This window comes from Eretmochelys imbricata, chromosome 8 (assembly GCF_965152235.1).
Source record: "Eretmochelys imbricata isolate rEreImb1 chromosome 8, rEreImb1.hap1, whole genome shotgun sequence".
Lineage (NCBI taxonomy): Eukaryota > Metazoa > Chordata > Testudines > Cheloniidae > Eretmochelys > Eretmochelys imbricata.
The window spans coordinates 78,052,933-78,072,542 of NC_135579.1; the positions used below are offsets into that span (position 1 = coordinate 78,052,933).

Here is a 19,610-nt window from a genome sequence, read left to right on the forward strand (position 1 = left end):
ACAGCTTTTTACAATATTTCTTGTGTTCTGTGTAATTAAAAATGTTACTGTTTTGATAAGTTCAAACGTATCAAGTGAAAATAAATTGGGGAAAAGAGTAAAAAAAAAATATAAGACTTGCATTTGTTTAATTTTAACTGACTATAGACCTAGTAAGATTTAGGACTCTACCACTCTTGTAACTGTTGTTAGGAATCCAACCCAAGATGCAGACACTTACAAGCAGATTGCTTGAAATTGCTGCAGTTTGGTAAAATCATGGATCTCTAAATAAAGCTCTGCCCATACTTCAGTAATATATATTTGCGCATTTTCACTAGTGAAGAACTTTAAAGTGTTCAGAATTCAGCACTGATAACAATGTGGCATCTCACTGAAATGATGCTTTTCTGAAAGATAAACATGTTTTAACCTGTTTCAGAGTAGCAGCCGTGTTAGCCTGTATCCGCAAAAAGAAAAGGAGTACTTGGGGAACCTTAGAGACAAACAAACAAATTGCCTGCACTTCATCGGATGCATTCAGTGGACCCGAGTCACAAAACAACTTAAGAATCTGCTCAGCTCAGAATGAGGTGGTTAGTATCTTAAAAGTTGCCAGAGAGAAAGCTTTATGCTTGAAACAACAGAGGAAAATGATGATCTTTTTTCCTCTTTCATGAGTGCTAGCTTTCCACTCTAAGTATTTATACAGCATCAATCAACGTATCCAAGCATTGACCTGTCCTGGGCACATTTCCCGACCTGTGCAGACATATGCCAAATGTCAAATATGAGTTGGAATTTATCAGCCGGTAAGATTTCTCCTGCAGCACAAGTCACTTTGTAGTGACCAGGGAGGGGATGATAGAGGCCAGGGAGACCATGCAGAACTTGAGTTTGACCATAAACTGGTTCAGATCCCGCAGGTCCAGGATGGGCCTGAGTCCCCCTTTGGCCTTCGGGATAAGGAAATAGCGGGAATAGAACCCCTTGCTTCTGAACGCCCCAGGGACCATTTCCACTGCTCCCAGGTCTAGGAGCCGCCCAACCTCCTGGTCTAGCAGGGCTTCGTGCGAAGGATCCCCCAGAAGGAACGGGGGTGGGAGATGGCTGGGCAGGGGCGAAACAAATTGCAGCGTATAGCCCCGGGAGACTGTGTTGAGGACCCAACGGTCTGAGGTTAGTTGCGACCGCTCCGGGAGGAAAGCAAAAAACCAATTGCATAAGGGAAGCTTTATTGAGAGGGGATCCCCTTTGGGAACTGTCAGGGTGTCCCGCGGCTTCCCAACAAAACCGCCTTTTCCCCGCTGAGGGCGCCTCTTATAGTCTCTCGACTTTTTATAGGCAGCCTTGTACTTAGGCAGGGCAGCCAGAGCAGGGGCCTGCTGCGGCTTAAACTTAGTTTTGGCCGGAACCAGAACATAAAGACCCGGGGTCTGCAGGGTCGTGCGGGAGTCCTTCATGCCATGCAGCTGTGTATCCGTTTATTCCGCAAACAGAGCCTTCAAACGGGAGATCCTGCATGGCCAACTGCACCTCACTGAACAGCCAGAGCCACAATGCCCTTCTCATGGACACCACCGAGGTCCTGGATCGAGCTGCCGTGTCCGCCGCATCTGACGCCGCCTGCAGGGACGCCCGGCAGCAGCTGCAAACTCCTCCACCAGTGCCTTGAACTCTTTCTTATTGAGCTCCTGGAGAGAGTCCTTCACTTTGGGCAGTGAACCCCACTTCAAGTTGAATTCATAACTGCTCAGGAGAGCCTGGTGGTTTGCCATCCACAACTAGAAACTCGAGGATGAATAAACCTTTCTGCCAAAAGAGTCCAGCCTTCTTGAGTCTTGATTTTTCAGAGCGGGGGCTGGTTGGCCCTGCCGCTCCCTGTAGTTGACCGTCTTGACCACCAGGGAGTTGGGCATCGGGTGGGTGTAGAGGTACTCGTGCCCCTTGATGGGTGCAAAGTACTTGTGTTCTGCCTTCTTCGAGATGGGGGCTAGGGAAGCTGGCGTTTGCCACAGGGCATTTGAAATCCTTGCCACCCCCTCATGGAGGGGCAAATCCACCCTGCCCAGTGCCGAAGATGACAGTACATTGAACAAGGAGTCCGAGGACTCCTCCAGTTCCTCTACCTGGAGGTGAAGGCTCAATGCCACCCATTTGAAAAGTTCTTGATGGGCCCTAAAGTCCTCCTGCGGGACAGAGGAGGGCGGGGCTGATATCGCCTCATCCGGGGAGGGTGAAGAAGCCGGTACGGTGCTCTGGGTATCTGCCGGCACTGGAAGGTCCACCACCTGGTCGGTCTCCTGGAACAGTGCCAATGACGTACGTCCCACCAACCCTCTCCTCGGGGGCCTGGAGAGAGAGGCTGATGGTGCCTCTGAGACTCTGGCTACTGAGCGGGACGCCACCAGGGGGCTGCGTTGGAGGCCATGTGCCCACAGGTACCACTGTGCCAGCCACTGTGCCTGGTGCCACTGCACCTGCTGTGGCACCGATGGCCCCGGCTGTTCGGCATTGGGAATGTTCCCGCGACCAAGACCAGTGCTGTGCCGGGTGCAACTGTAGAGAACTCAGCGGTGGCTTGCTTCTGGAGCGGAGAGCCAACACCGGCAGTGCTCCTAGTCCCGGCATGGTCATGAAGTCTCTGGCCGTCCGCAGGGTCTCCGGCGAGGACGGCATCCAGATATCTGGGGAGGCCTGGCCCGACGTGGCCGGGCTACTCCGCTTAACATGAGTCGGAGGCCTAGAGGCCTGAAGGGAATGAGGTCTAGTCTCTGCCCCTGGTTTACCTCGGTGCCACTGTGAAGAAGGCACTTTCTTAGCTTTCTTATGCCCCACAGATGGGGAGCGGTGTCAACTAGTCAAAGGCACCGGGAGGGTCGCCGTGCACTGATGCCGCAGTGCTGATTCTGAGCAGTGCGCCGGAGCCAGGGTCAACCCCGACTCCATGAGAATGGCCCGGAGCCTAAAGTCTCTTTCTCTCTTAGTCCGAGGTTTAAATGACTTGCAAATTTTGCAACCATCACTGATATGGGTCTCACCCAAACAGCATAGACAGTCTCTGTGTGGATCACTCTTTGGCATAGATCGCCTGCAAGTGTCGCATGCCTTAAAACCTGGGGCATAGGGCATGCCCCGGCCCAGGTACTCTAACTAAATGAACTAGCTAACAGCTAACTAACTACAGGTACTAGCACTGAACGAACGAAGAGTTCTGGGGATGAGCTGCAGCAAAGCTGGAGCAGCACAGTTCCGATGCACCTTCACCGGCAGCAAGACGGAACTGAGAGTGGGGGGAGCACGCAGCTCCCCTTATACCGTGCCATGGAGGCACCACTCCAGGGGTCACTGGGGTGCTTCCCCTACGGGTACTGCTAGGGGAAAAACTTCCGGCACCGGTGCACGTGGCGAGCACGCACACCTATTGTGGAATACACATGAGCAATCACTCAAAGAACCACCTTAACTAGTTGCTTATTTACTTAAGAATTTTTAAGTAACGTGATTAATGAGAGAAAAACATAACTCTTAGAAATCTTAACTGGTTTTCTAAATGTAAGTTTTTGGTTTTGGACTGTATCAAGAAAAATCATATCAAATAAGCAGCTAAACTGTCTTACTGAAAGAAACATGCAGAAGATGCTGAAGTATTGTTAATGCTTAAATTAGCGGCTCTTTGGAACTTATCTGAAATCATATGTACAATGACACAATTCAGATGGGATTCTAAGATATAGTAAATTATTATGATGATGGATACTCCGGTTGGGTTAGTCAGTTGTTGATCGTTCTGAATTTTATATCTGATGCAAGTAAAATTGTCATCCTCTTGTTAAGTAACTTTGAAAAGGTTGCATGGGAAGCACTATAATCTGAATTATTATAGTGGAAGAAATTAAAGCTTGGTGACAAAATTTTATCTGGGTAGAATAGGGTGCTTGCGGGACAATTCAAATGTGTATGGCAACAACAGTAATATCTAAAATCAAAATACATTTATGTTAGCAAAAGTGACATGATAAAAGATTGAAAACAAGAGCCTGAAGTACAAGAACAGAGAATTATTAAGTAACACATTAGGAAGGTTTAAATTGAAACTAATGATAATAGCTCTAATCTCTGAAGGAAGTTATTTAAAGTGCATTCTATTCTGAAAAGAGATTCCATAGAAATGGCATTGTGGGATTTTGGCTTATTGGTTCTTAATAAATGCACACCAGATGTGTTCAGATTACAAATTACACGTAAAATTAGGTTTTTATTTTTTGTTTTTTTAATTAACTTCCAGTCCAGTCCACTTATCCTGGACTTGGAATCACAGTTAGTTCTCTATCTCACACATCTCCACCAATGAAAAGTTCTGCGGGCAAATTATGCCTCCAATGACGCTGTGTAACCACACTACCTTCAGTAGTTTTGCATAAGGGAATTAGAAGTAAACAATCCACACACAGAATAGAATAGAATTCAGCACATTCACTCTTGGCTGTGCTGAGTCTGCACTGCTAACAGAATTTACACCTCCACAAAACATTAGATAAGAGTTTTCAATGAACTTTGAATCTTCAGTTGTAAGGAAGATTTATTGTTATCCCAAAGTCTATCTTAGACCTTTACTTTCAATGTCCAACTAATATATGCTACACTAATATATGCATACTCTTTGTTTAATCTGAGTTCAATTGAATCAATCACCCAAAAGAAAAGCCAAACATCCATGTATAAAGTGGACATTTTTCTAGATGGTCTTGAATAATGTTTTAAAAATGAAAGTCTTCATGGTGTTATGCAAGAATATAAGACTGGCCACAGTGGGTCAGACCAAAGGGTCCATCTAGCTCAGTACCCGGTCTTCTGACAGTGGCTAATGTCAGGTGCTTCAGAGGGAATGAACGAAACAGGCAATCATTGAGTGATCCATCCTGCCATCCACTCTCAGCTTCTGGCAATCAGACAAATCTATCCAGTCAATATTAATTTTTTTACTGCAAACTCAAGGGAAATAAAAAAATTGAACCGATTTAATGCCTTAACTGAATGTGATTTTTTAAAAGCAACCTTAAGAAATCAAAGTATTCCTTTCATACCAGGGTCTGATAGAAGACAAAAAGGTATACTGTAAGTGGAACAGTTTTATTATACAATGCTAGTTTTAATTCTGTCAGATACACGTCCAGTGAAATAACAATAGTTCAATATTTAATTTGCCAAATGACTTTTTTTCAAACCATTTCCAATCATTATTTGGGGCTGAAAATAAAGAAAACCCTGGATCTAATGTCTTCCTATATCACTTTGAGACAGATCATAGCAGAGAACGCACAGAGGTGGATTTAGTGCCCACAATCTGTATAAGGTGATGATTTAGTACTTTTTAACCATCAGTGGAGTAAAAGCAGCTATACACAAAGGAACAGAGAGTAGATTATAAAGTCAAGAACTATACTCCCCCCCCCCTTTTTTTTTTTTTTTTTTTTAAAATCTGATATCATACATCATACCACCACTATAGCAAGTCTACAAAGGACACATTTTAAATCCTTATTTTCAGTTACTGTTCTGCTTGAAGTTTTCATGCTTTTTCTTTTACCGAGAAAAGATTTTCCCTAAGGAAATCTTACAGGAAATTAATTAGGCATATTTTGAGTTGGTTAAATGTTAAAAATGCTTAACAGTAAAAGCACCTAAACAGTTGCTTGTACTCAGAAACACAAGCAAACTTCAAGTTATCTTCAAACTTAGCACATATGTTGTTACGATCAAGGTTTTGCAACGTTTGAAGGTAACAAACTTGAAATAAAGTTCAGAATGTTCGAAAGGTTTCAGGTAAAAACCCCACACTTAACACACAAATGTCTTTATTTGGAGAATCCTCTCTCTACTCACATGGTAGAGTCTGGTGAGGGGAGGTGGGATGCAGGGGCAGCAGATGGAGCCAAAACCTTAGTAACAGAGGCAGAGCTACTTCTAACTCAGGAAGCAAGGAGGAGCAGCAGTTTCCAGATTAGTGATCTTGCCAAAAAACCCCAAAACCAAAAACCAAAAAAAATGTTAATTTTAAAAAGTAAAAACTTACTTACTATGTCATTGTTTCTTTGCATTTGGCTCAGCTTGCTTAATGAAAATAATCTATTTGGTTTGACTTTTGTTTAGTCAGTTTCACTTTCAGTTTTCCAAGGTATTACCATAACGGTGCACTATTTAGATTGCAAACATTGCAGAAAAAGTTTTTTGGTTAAAAATCCTGTGTTTCCACTGAAATTGAAAAAAAAGAACGGAAAAATTTCAGCTCTTAAGTTTTGTAAAAAGCTTACTTTTACAAAACTTTACATTTTGGGTCAAATTCAATCTCTTTAAAAACTATCCATTCAGCAAATATATTGCATTACTTTGCTTCTTATATGCAAGTACGATCCAAAGTGAGGCATTCCAACAGTATATATATTATAGTAGATATATAAATGCATCCTGGGATAAATAAATTATGGAATTAACAGGAAGCTGTAACAATGCTTGAGCAAGGGAGGTTTTGCTGTTTGAATATGCTAAGTTGGGTCAGTCCCTGTCAGCTCTAAAGAAGGGTGGGAAAGTGCAGAATATGTATCGCTTGAACACAACAATTTTCAAATAGTGCACCTTGCATATGTTAAAGTCCTATCACAATATTAAGTGTTCAAAATCAACAGCTAGGACTGCTGCTGAAAGACAAAGCACATATTCTTTTAGCATGATAGCTTTATAGAGTGCAGGTTCAGTTCAACTTCTTGCAGGAATGGATTTGTGGATACCTCTAATAGAATAGTCTTTTCATTTGACGCTTGCAACCTTGAATATTTACAACAATGACATTTGGGCTGAGATTTTTCAGACTTCTGAGCCCTAACTTAATTTGTTTGCAAAGTTTCAAGAAAATTCTTTCATGTTTTTTTTTCAGAATTAGTCATTCAAACCAACAGTTGCTCACAAAAGGTCAGAATTTTGGATTTATACTTCTTCAAAGGTCTTACAGCATATGGAGTTGTACACCTTGGTTCAAAACCAACACAAAGTGAGCATGCCACCTACCAAAATCACCAGCATCGCCACTGTTGATCCAAGAACAGCTCTGATTTTCAAACTTCACACAAATTCAATGGTGTAATTTCAACCTTAAATCCACTAATATTTTGGATTTTTTTTTTTTTTTAAAGGAAATATGGCTTTAGCCAAACCATATTTTAAAGCTGTTTTCAGATCAATTTTAGTACGAAGAAGACATGAAAGAAGAATCTAAAGCGTAGGTTACCTTTTTATCCCCCTGTTTTCGCCTTCGTAGCCCTGGTCTGTAATCATCTCCAAACCGCAAAAAGTAATAATAAGAAACTAGTCGTTCTATAGGATCTCTTATGACATTAATGTAAATTGGTTTCTTTTTAATACCAAATCTGAAATAGAAAATAAAGTCAAACCAATGTTTTTTTCCTGTAGTTTCTCAAAAATATATTTACTGACATTATGTAAATGTGAACATATATACATATTACAGACAGGAAATTTTAATCTTTAGTGCCAGGAAGTCAACATTTCACATTAGGGCTCTATATTATTGTTCGAAAGAATAGAAGAGTGCTGTCTGAAAAAGGACAGATGAAAAAAGTATTGAAAACAGAGATACTCTCTACCTTGTGATGGAGGGTTCCAGAGATGTTAACACAATAGATTCTTGATTACAGGAACAAGACAAACTCAAAAAACCAAGCCACACACCAGGTAAGTCAATTCTGTGTGTTTGTATAATTTTTTGTTTGTTTTTAATATAATCCAACCCTAGTCTTTGAGCTAAAACAATATTGAAATGTCAATAATTACATCCCCATCTGCTTCCATACCAGGTGCAGAAAGTTTTAATATAAGTAACCTGACCTTAGAAATTCCTTCCCTCAGTCTAGTAACAAAATATTCATACCACAGAAGCCCTCAGAAGGTTCGGTCTTCCTTTTCTGCTTCCTGTTGTTGTTGCCTTTCTAACTGTGCTATGCACTAGTGAAGTAAGTGGTATTCCTGGCATGACTCCAAGGACAGAGATGGAGACTACAAGGAAGGGGAGGTGCTCAGGGACTGTCATTTGGCTATGATTATAAAATGTGGGTGTCTGATACTAGCAGAAACTTCATTTTCTATTACAGTCAGTGACTTTTCAAGATTTTTAAGGCCACTGTGCTACCTAAGGAAATTTTGATTTAGCATAGTACAAACTGGAAGCCTCGTAAAAAATAACAAGGTGCTAACTCAAATGACCAGACAAGTGATCAAAAATAGTTTTATATTATTTCCACCCCAATTGGTCTATATTTAGGGGAAATTTTCCTTATTTTTCTTCTCCTTTTGAGACTTGTCAGCCATAGTTTAGGTAAAAGATCATGATGAACTAAGCAAAAAGAAAAGAACATAAAGACCATTTAAACATTTCAGAGACCCCAGGAGGTGCATCCAATAATATCATGAGCAAGCATGACATCCTCAAGTGAAACTAGAATCTTTAAAATGTTCGAATACATTTATGTTCAGCTATAACTGCTAGAATTTTGTATTGACAGAGAATCATGTGACCATACTAGCTAAACCAGAGAAACTTTAGCAAAGCACAACTCAAGATGCAGTACAATTGGGGTAAAGCCATTTGAAAAAAGTTATAAACTAAACTTACTGCTGTTGGTAGGGGAAAACTATTAGGTCTTGGGTTGAAAGAGTGAAGAGGAGAGATAACAGAAGGGCAAAAGGTTAGTAGTAGTAAACGAGGAAATAAAAACAACTGAAAAGATTATTATTTTGGGGGCAGACTGGACAGAGGCCTGAACATTTGGTCTTATAATGACCATGCTGTCCAACTAATGCAAAGCTCCTTGGAGCCTGGATTGTGTCATGACATATATTTGTACATCACCTAGCATTATAGGTCTCAATCCTGATTGGTGTCTCGTGGCACTCTGTAAATATTCATGGCACAATACAAATAATAAGTAATAAAATAATAATAATGAAACAGTATTGTCCTGTGTCAAAGGAAGCTATTTTCCCATCTATTCAACGAAAAGAAAACAGCATCATAATGGAGATCAACTATTATTATGGATGACTGAAAGTGGCATCAGAATGAAAATAGGATAAAAACAAAAAACAGAGAATCAAAGGATTTTTGTTATTACTATTAGTAATAGTCAGTGGGGTTATGGCACCACTCCCTCAACACCAATAGTCTTGGATTGGCCCCTACTGCTGCAATGTTTTTGGTTTCAGCATAATGTAAGAGGTGTTTCTGAAATATTTTAGTGCATCCAAGTCTCATTTGGCATTTAATACACAGCCTTAATATTTTCTGAAATAGTTTACACTTGACAATTACAAGAATGCAGAACATACTCAGAGTTTCTTTAAAAGTATAGCTCAAAAGCCAAGAGCAACCATAGCACTCAATATATGATTTTAATAATGAAAACCAAAAATAAGAGAAAGGAAACTGTTGTGGGAAAAAATTAGTCATTTAGGTAAAAGGGCAACAATCAGCAAACACAAGGATAACACAGCCCTGGAAGGAAATATGAACATGAATGAAATCTGTGAAATTGCTTCGATGCCTTTCTACAGGTACAATAATTATTTTAATCTGAAAAGTTCCAGTACCTGTAAGATGTTTTCAGCTTTATGCCTTGAGTAATGTAAAGAATAATATTCACCTAGCTGTTCACAAGGCTGTTATTCCATTAAGGGTTCAATTCAGAAAGTCTATTAATATAGTATTTTAACTTTTAAAAAAAGGTGGGAGGGGAGGTTGATGCAATGTGAAGCACAGAGTTTCTTCATTTTATTTCATTTTTTTTTTTTTAAGTTTAGGTTTCTCTCCTTCTGTTTCTTTCAGCAATCTTGAAATTTCAGCTGCTGCCACTGGTAATTTTCAGCTGCTGCAGTGGCTTTTAGGACTTTCTATTAGAGATGAGCTAAATTGGGAGTTTATGATGCTCCCCCATTTTATTTTTACTTTTTTTTTTAAAATAAAAAGTTATAATTAAAAATTACTTCTAGAGAGGGCTTTAAAGGCTACAAACCAAAAGATCTTTATCCTCTGAGGTTAATTGTCTGAGTGGAAAGGAGGAGGAACACAAGTGATGGGGAATATGGGCATGATCTTGCACCAATGAAGTCAATAGGAGTTTTATTATTGACTTCAGTGGGAGAAGGATTAAGCCCTACAAAGGGGAACATCATTCAGTGTATTTCCTATGTATTTTTTTAAAAAGTAGCATGTATAGCACAAAAGTGACTGCTTTAATGTACTGCTATGTTATTAACTGTGGCATGTTAAAAACTAAATTGTAAAAAGTTTAAAATGCATGGTGAACGTGAAGAGCCACACACTTCAAAGTAACCTCACTGAACACCAGTTATGTGGTGTTACTTATTAGATGCGCTGTGTTTGGGAACAGACTGCGTCTAAACAACTCAGCCTGTGAAGCATATCACCAGGATGATACTCTCAGTATCCAGAAGAGCAAGCTGAAATTCTCAGGCAAAGGCACTCCTGTTGCTCAGCCAAGGAATAATATTGCTAACTTGTGGAGTCAGGCCTAAATGAGGAGTTAATTCTTTTTTATCATACAATAAACAGGTCAAAGTTGTATTAAAAATCTAAAGGGAATATTGCTCATTTGAAGGACACTCAATGTTTGCATTTTTTTTTAAAAACAGTTGACAGATTCTGAACACTAGAGGGCAGTAATATTTAAGATGGATCAACATAATCTACTTGAACTACTGGACTCCACAACTGAAAACTGGCAAAATTATCACGTTTCGGAAGGAAATATTTTATCTACTGTGTAGTTTTAAGAATATAAATAGTATTAACCACTGCAGATGAAACAAATCATGAGGTAACTTACTTTGCAAAATCCAAGTAAGATATATGTCCATGATAAAATCCTGGTTTCATTTCCTTCCAGGAAGTTACATTCTTCACAAATCGCACCTACAAAAGTAGAAAACAGTCAATATTCCAATACCATTTGGAATGGCTGATGCTCAGCCTACAATAATATGTTCCATTCAATAAGTAAAACCGAACAATGCATTATGATAAAAATCTATCACCATGAATATTACCAAAAGACATATGACTAACTGAAAAGGATACTTTATTTAGAAGCACATGGCAATTGACTCACTGTAGAGGGCCACAATTTAAAGTTAAAAAAATATGAAGTAGAATATAGCAATCAGAAAGGCAAATAAAGCAAAGTCAGAAATATGACCAATACAAACAACATTTTAATTAGTATTTTTTGTTAGCCTTAAACATAGTTTGACGGCAATATAGAGTGCCCTCAGCAGTGAGCAACAGGGACCAAATCCATCAATCTGTATACAGATTCCAACAGATTTTCCACAAGAAGGGAATGATTTTTTCTTCAAATGTGTTAGGTAAAACTCTGGTTTTTTATTGGATCTATTTTACAGGGACATGAAGGCATCGAACCAGGTGGACCATTTGCTCAAAAGGAGCAAAATTTTAATTTTTGGATGGACCATCAGCCAGACTGCATTTCAGCACTATGTTTAGTTTAAGGTACATCTTCATTCTTCTCTGGAGCTTATAACTAGGAAAAATTAATTTAAGCCCAAAAGCTCAACACAACAATCTAAATCTAAACAGGAATGGTATCCCTAGCCTCTGTTTGACAGAAACTGGGAATGGGCAATAGGGGATGGATAACTTGATGATTACCTGTTCTGTTCATTCCCTCTGGGGTGCCTGGCATTGGTCACTGTTGGAAGACAGGTTACTGGGCTAGGTGGACCTTAGGTCTGACCCAGTATGGCCATTCTTATGTTCTTAGATAATACCAAGGCATGAACTAGCCCTTAGACAAGAGCTGATCAAGATCTAAGTAGACCCTGGCAAAACTCCACAATGGATAGAAACAGACCTCACATTTGGAAGATGATTATGCAGTAGAAAATAAGATACACGGTCAAAATTGCAAAGTATGATCAATTTAAGATAAAGTAAGACAGCCAAATGCTGGTAGCTTCGTTTTATTAGATGAAAATAGTCTTAACACCCAGAACAATAAAACTATGAAAATTATTTAATAGCTGGTGCATTGGTTAATAAAGAAAAGTTGATAAATTTGAATCTCACTAGCTGTAGGGTAGTGATATGCCATTTCTGAAGCTGAAAAGCAGAGGGTAGATCACTCACATAATTAAAGGAAATAGTTAAGAATCACACTTGGATATTAACTAAAGCACCAGGAATTTGCCCTGTACTAAACTCAGACAGAGTGATGGCCTATACAGCTAAACCACAGAAATATCAACTGCAAAATTCTCAGTGCAGCTGTTCTCTGTTAAACAGAACTCATTTTTTGTAGCAGTGTAAATGTAAAAAGTATCACAGAACACTTCACAGATACACGGAGTACATATATACAAATACAAATAAAGTAGGGAGACTGCAAAATATTGTACATTAAGCATTTATAGATGTGCAACGGAACGGTGAAGACCCGTTACTTAACCAAGTTTCAAAATCAGTAAAATTGAGAAGCACAGGGAGAAGAGAATTGCTTGCAAATCCCCTCCTAAGGCCAACCACTTCTCACTAGGCCTGGTGACTCCTCTCTCCAGTGTGTCAGTGAGGCAGACAGATGCAGAGGTACTGAGGAGAGACAAAGATTCAGGAAAGAAAAGTCTGGTGTCTACAGATAACCTTAGATAATAATCTGAACAGGATAATGAGCCACTGAAGAACATGTGCTGAATTCAGAAATGAAACAAAGCCAGTGAAGATTCTGTAAGGCGGATATGTTATTTCTTGGAATGGATGAGATCAGTTGTCCATTGTCTTGAGGTTCCTTTGAACCACTGGCTCTTAAAATTCCCATGTGGAAGTGGCTCATGCTACTTTGTCATATGCAGCTTTTCCTCCTTTGATGCAGAGCTTATGTATGGCATCTCCTAAACGGATTGAAATAATGTGCTCTGCTTAATGCTAGCCTTGAAGTTAACTTTCATCAAGTCTGGTTGAGGACCGCATGATGTTATTATAATGTTGCAAAGCAAACTGCACTGGCTTCCCATCTGTTTCAGGATGCAATTCAAAGTTTTGATTCCTATCTATAAAACCCTATATTATTTAGAACCTGGCTAACTCAAGATACACCAGTTCCACAGTTTCACTGACTCTGTGCATAGAGAGGGTGTGATCTGGCTCCTCCCTGGCGGTTGATAGAATACATGTAGGCTATGTTGTCTGTCAGGATGTTTATATGTGATCCTGTTATCAGTGGAAGGAAACTGGCACAGGTGTTCCTCACAGCTCTCAACCCAAGGAGATGATATGCAGGGATTTCTCTGCAGGTGACCATTTGCCTTCTGTCGTAATATCTTTTAAATGCATGCCTCATCCTATGAGGGATGTGTCAGTGGTAAGGAGTTACGAAGGTGGCACCTGTAAGAAGGGGATCCCTTTGCATGCATTGGCCGGTTCTTCCACCAGTCCATGGAGTTCTTGACCCTGGTGGGCAATGACAGAGCTTTATCCAGATTGTCCCTGTTCAGTCTGTAAACCGAGCTGAACCACAGCTGTAGGCACCGCATGTGAAGTCTGGCATGTGGAATCACTGCTGTGCCAGCTGCCATATGCCCCAGGAGCTGAAGGCAGATTCTCGCTGGCACTTGAGGGCTGCATTGAGCCGTGTCTATAAGCGACACCAAGGACAGAAATCTGGCCTGATATAGGAAGGCTTTGGCCTATAGCTCATCTAGGTCGGCCCGCATGAATTCTAGGCATTGCCCTGGTGTGGGGGTCAACTTTTGGGAATTGATCTGCAGGCCCAGCTCTGTGAACAAGCATATTGTGTCTTCATTGGCTCGATTAGGCTCCTGAAGCGACCGGGTTCTGAGGAGGCAATCACACAGGTAAGGGTAGATCATTATCCCTGGAGATCGTAGATAGGTGGCCACCACTGAGCGAAATTTGGAAAATACTCTGGGTGCCGATGGAAATCCGAAGGGGAGGAGTGAAACTGATGTGAAACATCTGTGAGCCAGTAGTACTGAGATGTGAAAGTAGGCATCTTGCAGATTGAGGGCCAAAAACCAGCCTCCCTGTTCCTGTGATGGAATGATCGTCAACAGGGTGACCATCTTGAACTTTTGAGCTTTGACGAACTTTTTGAGAGCTCTGAAATCTTTTCCTGATGCAAATTAGAAAGTAACAAGAGTAGAACCCCTTGCCTTGTAGGTACTGGTTCCATGCTGGGGCGGCGAGCTACATGGGCCTCTGGTGCCCGGGCTCCAGCAATATTCAGGGCCCGAGGACCCAGCTCCACCAATGTTTGGGGCCCGGTCTCTCCTCTGGCCCTGCCTGCGGCCCCTCTGCACCTCTCCTGAGTGTCCCCCGGCCCCCACTTGCTGCCCCCGTGCACCTCCCCCGGGTCCCAGAGCATCCCTGCCTCTCCCCTGCAGCTCCATGCTGACTCCGCTCTTCTGGCTCACAGCATGAACTGCCGCCACAGGATCCTAGTGCCCCCGATCCAGCCTGCCCTGCCCCGACCCTGCCCTTCTGCCTCGGACCCTTCCTTTTTCCAGTGGGACCCTCCACCAGCACAGCCCCCACCCTCCCCCCCCGGCCTGCAGTCACTGCTCCTGCCCCACACTGGGCAAGGGGCAGCCCCATTCCCCACCCCCAGTGAGGCTACAGTGAGGAGCAGCAGCGGGGGAGGAAGGTCAAGACGCTTCCAATCTCTGTCATAGGGCGCTGTCCTAAAGCAGTGTTGTGGGCCATTAGAGTTCACAGCATCCACCACAATGGAACTGGGCAATAGGTGAGTAAATAGGAACTCTGATTTCTTTGCAGGGACATAATTTTTTTTTGTCTGCCCGCTTGCATGTCGGGGCCACTGAAGCTGGGATTTGCCACATCATCTTAGCTAGGTCTAGGGCGGCCTCGTTCATTGGAAGGGTGATTTTGGAGGTAGATGAGGCATGGAAGATATCGATAAGCTAGTGGTACATACCTTTAACCTCTTCCAATGTGGAGGATGTCCACTGCTATCTTCGCCAGCTTGAAAAGTGAAAGTCATCCGCCATGGATGGCGGAGACACCATGACTGCTTCGTCCAGTGAAGAAGAGGATATGGGCTTGAGTGCGACCTCCTCTGTGTCCACCTCTCACTCCTCCAGATGCCTGGGAAGCTCTTGGGCAGTGCTCGGTGCCCTCGAGACAGGTTGGCGGTGCGCTGCCCAGGGGTCCCAGTATGGTCACTGAGGGGGCATATGGCCTGGTGGAGATGCCCACGGGTGACCAAACCAAGATGGTGGCAGTGACATCTGGTGATTCATTCCCAGACCCTGTTCATATCAGGTCCCATATAAAGCTTGGGAGGAAGAGAGAAACCCTGGCTAGCTCACTGTCGAATCCCTCACTTGACATCGGAGAGGCATGGCATGATTGTGCAGAAATACCCTTTGCTTGGCCATGGCGCAGTGCAATGATCTCAATACTGAGGGGCAGAGAGTCAGGAGCTTCCTACATAGCCAGGTCACCGGCCTGATGAAATTTTGCGGGTACTGAGCATCCCAGCATCAGTAGTGGTGCTGGGAGAGATGAGGACCTCACCCGTACTCATCTTTCCAATGGCAGATGGGCTGCTGCTGCTGGTGGTACAGATGACAGCTTGCATTCCATGAACATCTTAGGGCATTTGCCCTTGTCTCTCTGTACCGAAGATTCAATGCCGATGCCCAAAGGATCCATGGGCTTGTCAACAGTACCAGACACCAACAGAGATGGTGATCACTTTTGGCTATCCCTTGGGGTTATTGACGGGACTTGAGTTTTTGACTTATGGGAGGAGTCCCCAGACTGTTTCTTTGACCCACTGTCCTTCAAAGTTGAAGGTTATGGGGAAGACTCTCACCCGCCAGAGGGCTAGGGGCTGCCTCCATACAGATGATTTTCTGGCAGAGTTCTCTGTCCTTGCGGGAATCTCAGTCGGAGCTGCTGGAAGAGGGAACACTTTTGTTAGATGTGGCCTTTGCCAAGGCAGCAAATGCATTTGGAGTGCACCGGGATTGCTTCGCTGCAAGTGCGACACTTCTTGAAGCCTAGAGAGCTGGGCATACCCTTCTCGGGGGGTCTCCTTCCACCCACGAGGGGTCAAACAAGAACAAAATCTTTTCTTTTTTCTTTCTTTCTTTAAATAAATAAATAAATAAAAATTTTGCCAAATAAAAGTCAAAAGAAGGCTAAAGGGTTTCTAAAAGCTAAAGAAAAGGCTCGATCTCTAACAAGGGGTGGGTGAGAAACAACTGAGGATGGCTAGCCCACACACACTGGCTAGCCTCGTGAAACAGCACGAGGAGACACAGTGCATGTGCGGGCCCAGTGGACACTGCTATCAAAGTTCTCTGATCAGCAGCGCAGAAATACAGACACACTTAGAGTGGAGCACCCATAGGGGCACTACTCGAAGAAGAACCATTAACTTATTCTTTGTTTCATGCTGGTCCAGGCAAAACCTATGGCTAAGAAGGTAATATCAATGATAGTATACAGTCATCATGTATATCAGAGGCCTGCTTAGCTGATTTAGCCAGGACTTGTCTTAGCTCATCTTTCAACAGACAATACTCAGTCCAGCACAAGCCAAGAGAGGGTAAGTGAGCTGCTATACAGCAGCTGTGACAACTGTAGTACAAGTCCACATTTTAAGCCAGATGCAAAGAACTTCTGAAGTTTTATGACAACCATACCCATGCTGGGGTAAATGATTTTTTTTTTTTCCCTCACTGGATCACTGATGACTATTTCTTGCAATTCTCTCTCTCTCTCCTGTTGAGCATGGGTTGGCTTTTGTTTGCTCATTTGTTTTATTTTATTTTAAGGGCCTTGTAGCTACTGGGGCTCACATGAGAGTGAGTGATTAAAGTTTGTGTCCAAACTAAGTAAGATCTTTGAGGTTATTTTGGAAAATACAGGTAAGTGTGAATGACTTTTATGAAATTGTGTTTCAGGCATTTTTAGAAAATAACTGAAAGGCTATTTCAGAGCTCCTAATAGGTGTTAGCTCAGCTGAGCTTCACTGAATTGAAAACTGGATCAAATGTAATCAGAGGAGCTAAGAAGTACTGCAAGGAAAATAGGAATGAATGAAGAAGTTCAGTTTTCTAGGTAACTGGAAGCTTAAAATGCTTCCAGTGATCAAAAAGGAGGTGCCAGAAGGTCCTATATCAACTCAGCAAAATAAGCCAGGAATATTTACACTAAAGAAAAGTGCATACAGCACAAAACTGGTGTCCTACTACACAATTCGCCCCCAATCACCTCTCCTTGTCCCCAAAATCCATCCTTCTTCCTCCCTGCAGTACTGACCATATATCTAGTTTTTTCCTAAGACTTTGTGTCCCAGGAACTTCTTTTGAGACCTGAAACATTTCAGCTTTTCATTATGATGTTGGTTTTGTTTATAACATCTAAATATTTGTTCAAGACATATTGCTATACGGAGTAGAATTAGTTCTGTGTTCACCAGGAACAAACAGTCCAATAGAATGAGTGCAGTATGGGGTGAAGAGAAAATTCTAAAGAAACTGTCAAAACTGTCCTTTTGCTCAAGGTGAATGATAATGACATTTGTTAAGTGTTTCATGCTGAACTTATCCAGAGCACTAAGTTAGTGGAAAATATCCACTTTGAGAAATATAGTTTCCTTAATCTGAGGCCCCTTACTTCCCTGGCTCCATGCTCCTCTTGTCAACAGCAGCAGCTACTCCACTGCTATGGTCCTTTTCTCCCAATAGGCAGGGCTAAGCATTTTGCTGTTGCATTGCTGCTTCTTCCCACTGCCTTGCTGTTATACACCTCTCTTTCTCTGGCTGTATTTTTCCTGTTGGCTATTTTTGAATTCCTTGTTCTGGAGATAATTTCCTCCCATGCATCTCCATCTGAGTTGCTTATTGGAGTACTGGTGGAACAGATGACCATGTAGCAGCCTTACTGGCTGGTTCTAACAGGAATGGAGTTACAGAAACTAGCCCTTGACTGGCTGCCAAAAAATCCAGAAATTTGCAGGAGAGGCAACATGGGCTGGACAGAAAACCTGAGATTCCCCAGGTCTGGGAAGGACTTGAGGAAATCATGCTAACTGACCACTCTAAATTTAGGAACACAGATTGCTACATTGAAGCAGACCAGTGATCCATCTAGTTTGGTACCGTGTTCAGGATCAAGAGGTAGAAATCCTACATAGGCAGCAATGGCTTAACCTGTCATCAAGGAAAGTTTCATCACCACAAAAAGTTAGGGCTTGTCTACACAACCTCATAGTTTGGGCTCCTGGGGTGTGAACTGCAGTGCACACCAAAATAGTCCAGCTCCCTCGTGGGGATGCTGCTAGTGTGAATTAAAAGGTATCTAGCTTGTATTAACATAGACCTGTTTGAAGAGGACTACATTAATGTGAACTAGGTACCTTTTAGTTTGTGCTAGGAATAGCCATATGGTAGAGTTAAGCCCAAAGAGGTTGACTTATGCCCTGAAGCTTAAAGGCGTTACATCCTTTCCAGAGTTTTTGCTTATTTAAAAAAAAAGAAAAAAAAAAAGGACTATTATCAAATACTTACTACACAGTTCGCCTTGTACCAGAAGCCTTGGTACGAAAACCACTTCAATTTCTTTAAGTCACTGATTCATATTGTCCATTGAAACACTGCTTTCTGAATTAAAATTATCAAAAATTCTGAAATAAAACCAATCTTCAATTGCAGGTTCTCTCTCTCAGAGACAGACACACACAGTTCAATTGCAGGTTCTCTCTCTCAGAGACAGACACACACAGTTCAATTACTTGTTAAGAAAACAGCTCATTATCCCCTGCCAATGATTATTCTTACTTTATTTTACCTATAACTAAAGGCTATTGAGGTGAAACAACCAGCCAGAATCTTGATCTTGACAATACGCCACAAGCAGTTATAGTATTACCGCTAATGCTATATTTAGTTGATCCATGTTCACTTACATTACAGAAAAAATAGACTAATAGAGATTTGGGATCTGATTTTCAAAGTCAGGAATGTGCATTTGTGAGACTAATTCAGGCACATGATTTCATGTGCAAATTGGACAACTGTATACTTTAATAGGACATTATGCATCTAATTGGTCACTTGCATATGCAATTACCTCATTTGTGAATTTACTAACAGTAACTGCATTGGAAATTAGATCCACAATTGTGCACAACCTATTTTGCAAGTAATGCTTTTCTGTTAAGCTAAACACCGCAAGCAGAGCAACATTATGTAGTGCTGAATTTTTAAAGAATAGGGTTTAAAAAAGAACTAAGAAATATTCAGGGACACAGAAGTGGACTCAAAACTTGCTGAACATTACATAATACCAAACACTTCCTAATACAATTGAACTTGAGATGTTCATTGTATTATGTTATTTCCTCTCTAGTAATTTATAACTCACCTAGCTGAATGAGCTTTTTTAGTCTTCTCATTTAAAATATATTTTGGAGAGTTAACTTTGATTCACATGAAAGTAGTGAACTGGAAGCACTATGTACAGCCAAGCATAAAGT

At 41.7% G+C, this 19,610-nt stretch overlaps 1 protein-coding gene across 1 annotated transcript in view; it reads right to left on the bottom strand.

The window, feature by feature from the left end:
* Positions 1–19,610, bottom strand: part of HS2ST1 (heparan sulfate 2-O-sulfotransferase 1) — a 148,554-nt gene that overhangs the window by 16,728 nt on the left and 112,216 nt on the right. The window contains exons 3-4 of the mRNA XM_077824446.1: positions 10,896–10,981; positions 7,265–7,403 (exon numbers count right to left, since the gene is read on the bottom strand). Coding sequence (XP_077680572.1) covers positions 7,265–7,403; positions 10,896–10,981 — 225 coding nt within the window. The remainder of the gene's footprint in view (positions 1–7,264; positions 7,404–10,895; positions 10,982–19,610) is intronic.